The sequence below is a fragment of the Falco cherrug genome, chromosome 6, assembly GCF_023634085.1.
Source record: "Falco cherrug isolate bFalChe1 chromosome 6, bFalChe1.pri, whole genome shotgun sequence".
NCBI lineage: Eukaryota > Metazoa > Chordata > Aves > Falconiformes > Falconidae > Falco > Falco cherrug.
This window is the reverse complement of record NC_073702.1, coordinates 86,467,576-86,482,181: the sequence shown is the minus strand read 5'-3', so window position 1 is coordinate 86,482,181 and position 14,606 is coordinate 86,467,576. Positions and strand designations below refer to the sequence as shown.

General features: G+C 43.0%; 1 protein-coding gene across 1 annotated transcript in view; it reads right to left on the bottom strand.

The window, feature by feature from the left end:
• KIF26B (kinesin family member 26B) overlaps positions 1-14,606 on the bottom strand; it is a 302,956-nt gene that overhangs the window by 205,026 nt on the left and 83,324 nt on the right. Inside the window, exon 3 of the mRNA XM_055714921.1 lies at positions 1,405-1,938. Coding sequence (XP_055570896.1) covers positions 1,405-1,938 — 534 coding nt within the window. The remainder of the gene's footprint in view (positions 1-1,404; positions 1,939-14,606) is intronic.

Below are 14,606 nucleotides of genomic sequence, written 5' to 3'. Positions count from 1 at the left end.
ACAAAATGAACCATTTAGGAACCATGACCATTATTAAAAAGTAAACAAAACCCACATTTTCATAGAAGATGAACCTCAAAGATTGTGAATGCAATAAAACTGATTTTTGTAATACAATTAATTATTCAGTTTTCTTAATGTGCATTCCTTGTTTAGGGGTTTTTTTCTTAGATCAAACAATCAGATATTTTTAATTTTTTGCTTAGATTAAACTATGATCACATACTGGCATGCCCAAATATGAATCAGGTTCACTAGAGCATAAATCCACAAAACTATAAAGTCACATATTTTCCAGATAAAATTACTGTAGTTCATTACTGGTTTTACCAGGTCTTCTTTGGTGCATGACAACATCTTAATGCTTATGAATATCACTTTTTTCTGGCTGTAATATCAGTTACTCATACTGATAAATGTTAAATATTAATTTAGGGTTCTATCTTGCAATCTGTTCTTAACTTAGTAGAAAGAGCAACTTCCAAATATACTTACGTGCCTAAGGAAGCCAACAGGGATGGCTGGGAAAATTCAGAAAGAATAGGCTTATGTCGCAATCTGCAAATGCTTGGGCACTCTGAAAATCTCACCACCTGCAGTTAAGTGCATCAGAAATCCTACCCTGCTGTCCTAAAAGACCCTTTGGGGTCCCAGGTGTGGGTAGGTTCTACAGGTACTTGTGGGTGCGGTGTACCAGAAAACAGCAGGCAGGCCAGAGGGGAAGAAAAGAACGTGCTGAGAAGTATGCGAAAATCTCCCCAGAACTGCTAAACTCTGGAGACCAGTGGACCCAGTGAGTCCACAAGAACAGATAAATACCAAAACACCAAGAATCGGTCCAATCTGCAGAAGGCCACCAGCACACAATGGCACCAATAAGAATGCACATCACTTAGAACACATCAATGAAGGCCGTGCCTGCTATATGTAGACAAAGACTATAGATCGTATGCGTACATGATGAACCAAAAGACCTTCTGGGTACTTCGTGAATACCAACCCAGACGTCAGTGGTGCACTAGGGCTACTCTCCATTTGGAAGTAAACAAGTGTGAGTGGCTCCCAGCTGTTGCTCCAACCAAGCAGTATGAGCGAAAGAACTGTGTGAGGGAATAATTGCATATACTCTATGAATAGTTATCTGCTATTAAAAACAACAGCTTGGCTCTATTATTAACAACAGCTGAATTAAAAAAAGGTGTTCTAATTAATACTGGTTGTGATCTGTGTCTGCCCCAACTCAATACCCTATCAGGGTAACAGGAATTTGCAGCACTCCTTGCTCTGATGCTCACTGGATGAATGGCTGTACTTCTACCCAACGGGAGCAAGCAGTGTTAGCATGCCCACGTCAAGCTTTGATGGGAAGAAAATGAACATATTTTGTTATTTTAAAATACTTACTTGGTAGGGATATAGAGTGACGCCATTAGTTCTTGACAAAGACCAGGTGCCATCAAGGTACTGATGAGCCTGGATAGCCACAGAGTTGAGAACGTTACCGTTGCTGGGGCTGGTGGCCATTTGAAAGCTGACCTTGGCTTGGTGTCCAGGAGAGCCATTTTTCTTCTCCACCCCGTTGACAATTCCTAGACTGTTGGGTTTTCCACTGTGTTTGTTGGCAATAAAGCCTGTATAATTAGATGTAGCATAAGGAGCAGGCACGTATGCCCAGTCCCTGGGCTGCAGGCTGCCCATGTGCCGGGGGCTCACTAACGTGGGGATGTTGGAAAGAGGTGGGGGAGAGCCTGGCGAGGCATCATAATGTTCGGAGTTGGCAGCTTGCTCTAAGGTCAGCACCATCTGAATGGCCTCTTGCTTCAACTGGTTCAGGTGCGTGGCACAAACATCACATCTGTTGTCCTTCTCATTCCACGCCTTACGAATGGTATTGGGGACTTGGAGCTTGTCATGAATCACCGAAGAGAAGCCTGGGTCCTAAAAATCAAACAGAAAAGGGAGAGGGGGGGACAGGAAAGAAATGTTTAACCATGGTCACCACAGTGAAACATTATTACTGCTGATTGTGCATTTCAAAAGCCAATTTATGAGATAAGCTTAGAATGCAAACAAAGGCCATTAGATACAGTCAACATATGCCAGCAGCAGAGCTGAACAAAAATGAGAAGCTAGATTGTGTTGGAAAGAAAAAATTCTTTAACTTCTACTGATAAGTGGCAAATATAATAATTCCACTGCAAGCTTTAATGCATGGCAGAGAGAATGAATTAACTTGCTTCACACCACTGCACCTAATTTCTGGCTTGAATGAAATCTACTCTTAGTTACACAGGTGAGATCAAGAGCAACTCCACTAAAACCAGTGGGCTTGTAGCAAGGTTCACAAATCCATCTACCTATCAATGCCAGCTTTTGGTGCTCAGAAAATCCAGGAAATACTCTGCAACAAAAATGTAAAATTTCAAAGCCTGCCTGTAAATAAAATAAAAAAATTAATAAACACAACAAAAATCAAGAAGTACCATCACTCTCCCAAAATCCTTTTCAGAATTCAAAACAGATGGATATTTCAAGAGCTTTTTGGCATTTCATTTACTAAGAACACATTTTTCTCAGCCAGAAAAAAATCGACAACTTCTGTTAATGAAATGTTCTACCACTATTTGGGTATCTGCTGATAATGTAAAATAAACCAGTAATTTTATTTTAAGAAAAAAATAGAAAATAGGGTCAATAACTTTTAAAGAATAATTTTCTTCTTGGAAACGTAGTTTTGGTGCAAAACCACATGATCAGGTTTAAAACCTCTTGCCTCATACCCTTACCTCACGGGTCGATCTGTGATGGGTAGTCACTGGTGCTCTCCACAGAGCAATACACCACCCTGATCTGGCTACAGTCATTGGGTGCTGGCCAAAATCGCGAAGTGCTTCAGTAAGCTGTGAAGCCCAACAGCAGCCTCAGCAAGGGTTTATGACCAAACTCGCTTAGTTCTTACAGTATCGTGCAGTTTTAGAAACACACAGCAATGATGTGTGTGTTACACAGCAAACAATGGCAGTTACGTGGTGGAATTCTCTCTTGTGCAGTTTTGCTTTGGAAATATTTCTTGGAAATTTCACACCACATTTTTGTGGTTTTACAGACCAGGCAGTGCAGACTTCACCTTCCCCTCCTTAAGTCTGGAGACTTATTGGTGTATTTTCTTATGACTACTCAAAAAACTTTACAATCATTAGCATCAGAATTATTTAATTGGTTTTCTCTTTGGCTTTGTGGCTTTATCAGCCACTGAAATCAGACTGGGGAGGGGGGGAATCACAGAAATAGACACCACCCTTATCAAGTAATTTGATGAACGCCATGCCATCCAAGATAGACAAATTTCATGTATTGATAGTTTGGCTGCCCTGGGGAAGAATGAGTAGGGGGTAAAATACAGGGCGGGAAGGAATTCGTTGATAGAGGGTCATATTCATTATGATCCGTCTTTATTATATACTCGAGTATTTTATTTTCACTGTTTAACTACCGTGAACAGCTCCTCAGCATGCAGTGATTAATTGATTCATAAATCATGGTGCCTTTTTATGCTTAGCAGCAAAAGAGCAGTTCTAGCCCCAGAAGCCCAAGAGAGTCGTATAAGCTGATGGGAAACAACAGGAGCCTGAGATCTGATCAAGCCTCAAGCTGGTCATTTCTATTCTATGCACAAAGGGGGTCAGAGCACCAAAGTGTGTCAGGAAGGCAGGAACTGGATTCTGCACCAACCCTCCCCCCTTACCCTTTGGGAAAAGGGACTAGTGGAAATCAGGGGGAAAAAACAGGATGCAAAAGATGTCAAATCTTATTTTCCAACCCAGACCATAACTAGGTCAGCAGATCACATCAGATATAGGCACCCTGTCCATGATGTCAGGTATGCAGGGAACCGACTCTCTACTTTTCCCATAATGAGCTAGACAAAGCTACCTATATAGCTGAAGTGAGGTGTGAGTCTTTTTTACAGGCTGCTCCACGTCAGTCCAGGAAAAAATCCTTGCCAGCTCTTCCTTCAGCAAGCTAATGCCACAGAGCTAGCTGTTGTTCTTTGAAAGTTAACTTCCCTTAGGCAACTGGGCTTGAACCCAGGTAATTATATACAACATTCAGGTCCAGCAGCAGTTCAACATGGAAATTCCTGGATACTATGATAAATATTCCAAGGAAATAAAGCCTGCTCTAAAGTAAGCAAATGTCAGCATGATATAAATACTCAAGTAGCACACCAGCTTTAAAGAGTGCTGGACAGCAGTGAATTCAGCTTCATCTCAGTGTTAAAACAAACATCAGATCATTCTCTGATACAACAATAAACAAAGAGAGAGAGGGAGGACGGGAGGGAAGAAGGAAGACTGTTCCTCCTCAGGAGCCAAAAGGAGGGAAACAGGCACAACCTGAACTGATTGATCCAAAGACTGGCTCTACTAATCTATCAGACTCTACTAGACGGACAGTTCAGCACTGGAGCTGAGTCTGGAACATGAAACAGAAAAGCCTACAGGACAGCAAATAAATTTGGAGAAACTCAGGTTCCAGTAACACACTAGTCACTTTTTGTTCTCAAAACAAATCTGATAGAGCCTAAAAGAGCATTTACCTTCTTATTCTGCACTGGGCAGCTCCACTATAATTTCACAGAAGCATCAGCTGACAGGCTTACAACACATTTAGCAGGAAGGAGGCCAAAGCTGGACAGTCACTACACCCTTGCTCAAATAGCAGGGAAATGCAGCTACACAGCACTTTCAGCATTTCATCTGCAAGCAATCATCTGCACACATTCCCCCAGGAGTTCTTGTTAGTTCAATAAACAGCATCTTGTCCCATAGGCATACAACAGTGTCTTCTCCCATATGAAATAGTGACGGGCAAGCCCCACTGGATAAGCACTCCACGCTAGCTGCAGTGAGCAGCAGGAGTTGGAAAGGTTATACTCGCTGCTGAAACATGTGAGGTCTAAGAAACCCCACACTCCCTGGCATGAGAGCAGGTTTGCTTGTGAAATCTGAGGTTGACACTGGAAATACCATTTATATTTTGGCACTCATTTCTGCTCATGACAGAACAAAGTGCAGTGACACTGAAAACTGAAACAGAACTTTAAAAATCACAAAAGGGTTTGGTTTGAGTTCGGGGCAAAGGTTCAGGATGGTTTCTCTTATTGCTGTAATGGTTCATCCATCTTTAGTATAAACAGCATTACTATAAACTCCTATTCCTATAATAAACAAATGAAGGCATGTAAGAGGTCTGAAAGCTTCAGGATATCAGTCACAACACAGACCGCAGCATAAATGCACAAGGCAAGCAGTGAACTAAACAGAGCGCAGGCTGAGCTTTGCTGCAAGGAGACTTTTCCCATTACCTTCCAGTTTTCAAGCTCAAGTAAACAGCAACTCCAGCTATATTTAGTTGTTCATCTTCTCCATTGTAACTCATCTTTGGTGAGGAACTGAAAACCCATATGGGAAAGACAGAAGAGAAAGGAAGCTTTGCTTTTTAGACACCCATCACGGACAGGTATGCTGAGGAATTCTTGCTTTACCCAGTGAAAATGCACCCAGTGAACAGGCACTAGTTAAGAAACGCTGAAGTACATGGATGGTTGTACCAGGGTAAATGTGGTCCTGACCTCATAGAGGAGGAGGAACAGCACTACTGCATGATCATGTAAGGTAATGAAGAAGTATCCTCGTCTCCTTCATCTCCCTTTGTAAATCTGTGCCTTGCGCTATAGTTTTCATGACATTTTAACTCCATCACTAAGAAAGCAGACTACAAAGAGAATAACCCTTCCCTTCCTGCGGCTCAGCTTGGTGCCCCTCTTCCTCAGCAGAGGAAGCAAACAGGCACTTCCAGCGTGAAGCACAGACTGTTTCACACATACTCAAATTTCACACAGAGCTCACACAGAGACACGATGAAAGCAGGCAGAGCTCAGCTGGTGGGCAGTGAGGCGGGCAAGAAACACGATGAGCAATTTGCACTTCTACATATTACACAGAGCCTAGCTGATCATAGATCCATGTGCAAACACCTCATACACATACTACTTTTTTGCAAACAAAGCGCGAGCAGACACTAATGTAGGACATACTCTGTAAGATTTTGTGCGTGCCTCTCTGATTTGGTCAACTATAGCCTAAGCAAGTCAGACACTGGAACCCTATGCCATTGCTCTACCTCCAAGAAAACTCAACTATACAAAGGATCTCAAGACCTTCTTATCAAACCGTGTTCTTCAACACCAATATTACTATTGCTCTTCAGGGAAACACAAAGTAGTCAATACTAACTAAATCACAGAGGCCAGCTTCTGCTTGAAGATGCTCATGGAAGACTCACGGACTTCTTTTGTTTCTGACAAGGTCCAGGCAGCAAAGACTGCTGGTGTGTAATCCATCACACAAGGTGAGGGGAGAAGCAGGGGAAAGCAACAACCAAAGTTCTGCCCAGGCAGAACTGTGTTTTCCAGACTCTCACTCTCCACAGGCAGGGAGTAAAAGAACTAATTAAGAAAATTAGTAGGAGGGAAGTCTTCACCCTGATAAAAAGCATATGCTTTTCCATGACTGTGCAAACATCTCTGCTCTAAACACAACCCTGTTAGTCTATGGTTGGTCACTGTTTGGAGGGGGGGAGGAATCCCCTCTGTTCTTTCTCTCTTGAGGGTGTATTTTCCAGCCCAATAAAAAGATTATACTTGTAAATTTACTTTCCAGAGGCACTCAGGCTATTTTCCAAGTGACTTTGCACCCTAACATAAACGTATCCTATCATCTTCTAGGCTACATTTCAGAGATTTGCTGTTTTCAGCATTCCAGAGCCCCAACAGTTGAAAAAATGCTCCTTACTGTTTGAATGACACCACTTCTGTTAAAGCAAAAGTATGTTCAAATAAACTGAAGTCAACGGGAGATTTTCCTCGAAGAAGCATGACAGGATACACACTATGACTGTGAATTAGTAACGCCGTACCATCAAACTGAGCTTGGAACCCTTGGATAAAAACCGGTTATCTTTGCTAAGTAAAAACTGAATCATCTGAATTATCTAAGGTGGCAGGATCTCTGCTAGCACAAGCAGTGTCTTGGGAAGTAAAAGCCAAAGTTGCACATAAGCAAGACGCAGGGGCAGTGAGGTAGCCTCCCTTTTTCTGTTGCTCTGTACACAGCAACTGACACCTCTGGGAAGGACCACACTGCCTTACCCTCCCTGTCACAGAAGACTTCCCTCATGCCCAACACGTCTTCTTCACATAAGCCATCCGCTACCACCCCTAGCTGAGCAAATTAACTTATCTTTGCTAGAAAAGGAGAACACAGCTCCCTCTCCTTCTGAAACTCTCTCCTTTCCCCAGCAGAAGTACTGTTACTACATGTTGGGGAGAGGAAAGAGGAGGCAGTCCGGGAGATGTGTAAGTAGGAACTTGAGCAAAAGGAGAGACAGAGGGCATGGGAAAGCACAGTGGAATAAGAAAGAGGGTTTTTACATCAGCCTGTTTCCAGCAAGCTCCTGTAAAAAGGCTGTCTTACCAACAGTAAAACCTCCGCAGTGTTATCACGTCCTGCCTCTTTAACTAAGTAGCATTTTTGTCCCTCAAACCTGAAGAACTGTTTTCTGCTGCTGACTTGAGCCTTCGCTTTCAAAAAGGCCATGAGAGTGCTCCCTGTCCTATAGTCGCTATCTTCAGAACACGTCTAGGGGAGCAGGTCTCTTCAGGGAGGGGGGTAAAAAAAAAAAATCAAATCTTAATCCTGTCTGGTATAGCACTTGCAACATTACTATTTTCAAGATGTTTTTCTTGAGCTGGCACATACTACTGACATTTGGACTTTTATAATTTAACATTTGTCACTATAAACCAGCTCCTCTGCAGCCAGAAAAATATGCTGCTTTGGTTTAGTCTCCTTGTCTTCTTATCTGAAAGAGACAGAAAGTCTGAGCAAGACTCACCTTACAAACTTCCAGCAGCAGGATGCAGAAGAGAGAAAACCCTGGAAAAATAGGATTGAAAATAGAGAGGAGGGACAGAAGAAGGGGGAAAACAAAAAGTGTTTTCTAATTGCTCCATGGATTGGCTTATGGCTGTGGTGATGGATCAGCACTGACAGACTTACAGCTGTACACATCTGGCACACAGGTGTTTGTGTTAGCATTTGATAGCTAGACAGCAGCCAGATTTTTAATTGAGTTGGGAAGAAGAGATGAAATAGCAGCAGGAAAATCTAAATATACATTCAGTGGTGCAAATCCAAGCCTTGCCCAATGATCTCTGCTATGCAGTTGTCTAGAGCTCTCGCAGCCCAGACTGAATCTGTGCCCACAGCGTGCACAGGGTATCCTGGAGGGAAGCTTCCTCTACAGCTATTTGTTAGACAAACTCAGCCGCTGCCAAATGGACAAAATTTGTCAGCACCCTTTTTACAGCACAAAGAATAGGAACAAATTCATAACTGCCGAAGCCTCATCACTTGTGCTGGAAAAAAGCAGCTCCATTCTCTCCTCCTTGCTTTGTATTTTTCTGTCTGAATGTTGAAGGATTGCATTTGCTTTCTTAGCCACCAGAGCACACTATGAGCTTGTGTTCGACTGATTATTCACCTTGACCCCCTAGTACTGTATGCATCATTGCTATAAGCAGTCTTGTGCCGTACATGCAACCCAGAGGTTTCACAGACACGTTCTCGCCCAAGTATCCAGTCACCCCACAGAACTCGGTTGCTGTTGCTGCCTCTCCACCCAGCTGGAGTCCAGCTACAAATTCGACCTAAATATGTGAGGATTAGATGCTTTCAAGAGCTTACAAACTATTAGCTTTATCAACCAAATGTTTAGTCACATTCCTCATCATAGGGGCAAATGCGATAATACCTTTTTTTCATAAAATCCTTCTGATTGCCATTCACAAAGACATTGTTCTTTACTGTTGATATCCTGTTACCCACCCTTTCAAACTCATCGAGGATAAGCATGAAGCATGACTGACTTATGATTACATGGCCCAGACCTGTTAAAATACTGGAATAACATTAGCTTTTCTTTGATCCTTTCAAATCTTTCCATTATTCCAAGCTCTGATAAACATCAAATTAACAGATCATTTGAACCCCTTTGAGTAACCAGGCTACAGCAGCAATGACTGTTCTGACACACCTCCGCATTTTCAGAGTTTAGCTTGCTCTTCCTGTGAGAAGAGCAGTACAGTTCTTTGATGAATGCCAGCACTGAGCTGCTACTGACACTGTAACCAGTGATTTCTCAAACAGCTGTCACACCTGGAGAATAGTAACTAAACAGCACGAGTGTGAAAGTCAGGAGAGTATTTGTGACGCTATAGGCTTGCTGTTCTAATTTACAAAGGGGTTTGTAGCAAGCGGAAAGCTCTTGTAACTGTTTTTAAACAGGAGGTTCATATCCCTTTTGTTTTAGGCTAATAATCATCAGAAAAACGTATTTTTATTTCACAGCTTAGCATTCTCAAAAGAACCTTTCAGTTTGTAACATTTTTCATCAAGTCTGTTCAGCTTCAGCACATCTACAATGGACATGCATCAGAGAATCAAAATGTTCTGTCCTATTCAGCTTATTTTTGTATCCTGTTTTTTGTAAAACATTTCTGCATGCTCACTCTTATGCTCTTCTCTTCACTAAGAAATATTAGTATCTTTAAATTGCATGCAAAATCACTGTTTTGGAGGGGGCAGGGGCGGAGGATCACTAGATTGATACAGGCTATTGGTGGCTTTGACAATGGGTAAAGAGCTTTACCTTTGTATCTCCAATCTCCCTTTTGGTTTTTGGGTTGTTTTGGTATTTTTAATTCGTTCAGCTTTTGAAAAAAAATTTACCAGTCTCTACACATCAAGTTTCCAACCTGGTTCAGCAGAGCTACCTTCCGTTCACCTTGGCTGTGGTCTTCTCTAGCGACACTCATTCAGGGTCTACTCTAGATTCTTTTCTGCCACTGTCAGATTTCCACCCTTCTCACCTTGACTGGAGAGGCTTTGGGAAGGTCAAGGATATGGATTGACTAGAGTTAGAGCATTGCAAGCCTTAGTACAGCACTAATTATGGTCAGTTAAAACCTGAAGCATTTTACTGCAGTTTAAAAAAGCCATTTGAAATTCACACTTCAAGTTGACTTTCTTTTATATCCTTGAATATGAAAACACCAGGCAACCCAAGTAATCTTAGCAAAACTGCAAGTAAAATCCTTTCCACTTTACTCAAATCAGACAGAGCTTATCTGTGTGCCATCTAGGAGACAGAAATTAATTTTGTTTCTAACCACTGGGAAAGTATATCACAAAGACAACAGTCACTTCACACTAATAATGAAGTTTCTCCCATGCACATTCACAGTCAGAGGCACGTGAAAATGTGAAACGTATTTGCCTCTTCTCTAACGTGTCCATTTTGCATTAGATAGATAACATTGTTAAAACATGCCATTTGGAAATAGAAGTGATTCTCCCCTCTGCACTGATTCTCAAATCTTTGTACACGCAGAATGTTCCAGGCTACGTACAAACTTGCATTTATCACTCAGCAGCAGTCATATCTCACACTAGGTGTTGACTGGGGATTTCCACCAGCCTTTTATCCCGACTGAACTAAAGAACATGCACCTCGACATCTGCAGAACTACTACATGCCTTCTTTAGGAGTTATCTCCTTCATGTCAATACACCCAGAATTAGGCAAGTGGGATGTGTGAAAGCTAGAAGGTCAGCTGAGACCGTGGAGAACAGTCCCAGATCACTGCGCAACCCTTGAGGTTGCAGAAGGAGAAGACAAGATGCCTTCTTGAAGCTGATGGTGTGAATTGGGTTGGGGGGTGGGGGGTGTGAAAGAGAGGGAGAGGAGAAATCAAGACAATGGTCTATGAAAGGATTCTTTTTTTTCCAGCTAATTTCTGATACAAATAATTTGAAGGTCTACTGATGGGGTCCACAAAGATGGGATTACTAACCTAGAAGAAAAACCACATCTCTATAAATGTGTCATATGCCACCTTGCTTTCCCAAAAGACTTTATGCTGTGTTTCAGGTGGACAGAAGTTGCACAAGAGCATCCTATAAGCAGCTCTGAAGTCTGACAGCACCTGTCTGAAACATCCTCCTTGACACACGCCGAGCCTGCAGTGAGCTGCTGCTTTGAAGAGTAGCCACATACCAGGTGCTGACAGCCCCTTGCTCCACAGGCAGCTAAACGTCCCCTGCTGTCTAGCCATACAGGCTCTCAGTCTCACTTCGATCTGCTGCATCTTCCTCCCCCAGTAACATTTGGCCTTTTATCATTTACCACCTCCTTCTCAGCCCAAGCCATTCACCCACGAGAGGGCTGCTCTGCTTGCTCCTGCCTCAGGATTCTTCAAACTCCCATCGTGTCCCAGCTCAAACTACTTTTCAATGACTCAGTCTCTTGGAAATCCCCTTTTTTCCTTGGAGAGGGAAAAGCACAACTATCCTGTTCCTTTCCTGCCAGCAATACCATGCCTGTGCTTTCTCCCCTGGTTTGCACAGCTTTTTGGAGTCCAGCCTCAGGCTCAGCAGGATTATCAGGTACACAGCTCCCAGATCCAGCAGATACCCTCTGACCTTTTTCCTGCCCCTCAGCTGTGATGCCCCTCCTCACTCTGTGCACTAATCCCACTGTGCACTAATCCCACTGTACTTACCACTTTGGATGTGCATGACGTAATTCATTATTTTTATTAGAACTTGGTATTGGTTTTATTAATAATGTGAACTGAGAAAAGAAAAATCCCAGCCTAACCCACCGATGTTTTTTCCTAACAGTTTTACATTATCTCAGGGTGGGTTACATTTGCTTCTGAAAGCTCCTCAGCTTTGATGTAATACCAGACGGTAACCAGATATAGTTATGTATTTATAGCTGTTTCCATTAACACAGTTATATTAAGAGCTTGTTAATGATCTCATTATCAAATTGTCTAATTATGGTTTTGCTTAATTTCTTTTGTGCGTATGGAATCACTTGTAATTATTGCCTGTGATCCCTGGAACCCCTAAAATGAGATTTAACATATCAAAGACTTTTATTTGGAAGTGAAATTTGTAGCTGTAAATACACTTCTCTCTAGAACTTTATCACTTCTGATGCCCCCATATTCCACACATTTCTCACGCACAGTAGCTTAGATATATTGATTCCATTTTTATGCTTGTACAAAAATATTAGAGACAAACAAAAACGCACCACAAAAGTCAAAATCCTAATCTTAGAAGGTGCTGAGTGCCCCCAACCTCTATGCAACCAAAGAAATCTAAGAGCATTAGAGCAGCCATGAAAGAACATCTATTCCACCTAGTATACAGGGCAGGAAGCGGAGCACACCTCAGCCTTTCAGCTGGGAATAATTTCAGGAGCAAAGCTGTTTGCAGGTTTCCACTCCAGTTGCAAGATCAGCTTATGTTTGGTTAGCAAGTATAAATATTTGGGGTATGCAAAGGGGAGGAAGAAGAAAAAAAAAGATCCCGAGAAAAGCTAATGAAAGTCACAAGAATCTGCCAGCTCTCAGCGGGAACAGAATTACACTGTCACAAGTGTCTCACGGGCAGTATGCGGACAAACTGCAGCGCATGCGACACCCTTGCAGCAGGCAAAGCGCTATTCTCCAGCCTTAGGGCAGTTGCACTGTTTGACTATGCCAGTACAGCTCAAGTGGTAGAATGTGTGTTATGACAAGCCTGTAACACGCAGTCTTTTTCTCTTATGTCGGCTGCAAACGTACCTGCTAAATTTCATTAAATTGTGTCTGCATGTGAATTTCTACATAAACTATAAACTAAGCTGTATACTTCAACATATGCTTCAGCTCCAATTCAGCAGACTCTGCCTGCATCTGCTGAGGCAGGGATTGCACGGGATTTGGTATTTTGTGCCAAGGGTAGGTGACAGAGACTGGGTTGAGGGGCTGGTGAGTGCAGGAAGATGCATGGGGAAGATAAAAAGCTGTGGTAAGGATGGAAGCTGTCAGGCTGCTGAGTGTGGCTTTACATGAGAAAAGAGCTCCAGCTCCACTCACTGTGGCTTTTGCAGATGCCAAAGGACCTGCTTTTGGTGCTCCCTTGCAAGGTGATCCAGAAGGCACCCACCACACCAGCACTGACTCAAGCTGACACAGCTGCATGATGCCAGGCGGCTCTAAAGGAAGGTACCAGCCTGGGTCCAGAAGCTGATGGGTCACTTGGCTGCCAGGCATCTGGTGCTGTGAATACAGCAGAAACCTTCATGGATCTGAAGCCAGCTGAAATTGGTAAAGAGAACAATACAATGCTGTGGGCCTTAGTCAGCCCCCTGGGAAAGCTGCTGCTTCTGAACACTGACAGCCAGAAGCAAGAAACACGGTGTAACGCTTACCACTGCGCTTCTGCCAGGCTGCTAAATGCTCTGTCTCAATACATATCTCTACAGTCAGATTTGTGGCATCAGGGGAGCTTTGGAGTACAACTAAGAATGTCCTTTGTTGTTGTCACCAATTAAAACAGAACATCCCAAACTCAAAAAGTAGGCATCGTGTCAGTTCAGGACTATTGCGTTTTTTAAAAATACTCACACTGTGCAACCCCTGGCTGTCACGGCCTCCACAGCCTGTATCCCATCCTCCGCACCCTCACAAAATCCCAAAGAGTTCAAATGGTGGAGGGTACGACAGGGCTCAGTTGGGAAGCGTTCTCACCAAGGTCTCAATGAAAGCATTCAGAGCTGAAGGAGGCCAAGCGCTCCCCTCCCCACATCCATTCACTGTGAACAGAAGCCTCAAGCCCTTGCTGTGGGACCACAGGGGACAGGCACATAATGAGCCCTCACTGTCGAACAGCACGGTGTTGCTGGCCCCCCATGACACCAATCTACAAGTGTGGGCTAAAAACATGCCTCCCCCACTCCCACCACAGCTCACATTGTCCTGAATAAGCTGACTGCTGACAAGCCCAAGAGGGGATCAGGCTCTTGACTTGTGTGGTCTGATGAAGGCTAAGATTACAAATCTCTTTCCAAATAGTCCCCAAGTGAGCCACACAAAACAAAACAAAATAAATTTAAAAAAAAAAAAAAAAAAAAAAAAAAAGAAAAGAAAAGGAGGAGGAGGGGAGAAAAAGCTTCCAGTACAGCCTGGTAATATTAGCCAGCCTTAAACCAAAATACAATGTTCCTCAGGTTACCGTGTCAGCTGAAAAGCTCTCTAACCAGTGGGGAGGAGAACGGATTCCCAACCTTGTAAAGACTAAAGACACTGATCATGACTTCAGACTAACACAGGGCTCCTTGTGTACCCAGTCACAGTACCATCAGTGGCGAATAGCATCTGAAAGGATGAAGATATTAGTTCTAGAAGTAGCCATAGCCACTATGGCACTGATCTCGCAAGACGCTGAATGAGGCTATAACCCTCTCCCTCTACCCCATGGCACCTCCTGCAATTAACGTACAGAGCAACCCTCCGTAAACTCAGGCTCCAGGTTCTCTGCTACTGATTCAGCTCTATAGATTCAGAAATCAAACCAAATTTAAGTAAACTTAAACATACCTCCTTAAACAAAAATTATTTACAATGTTGAGTAACCTAGTGGCCT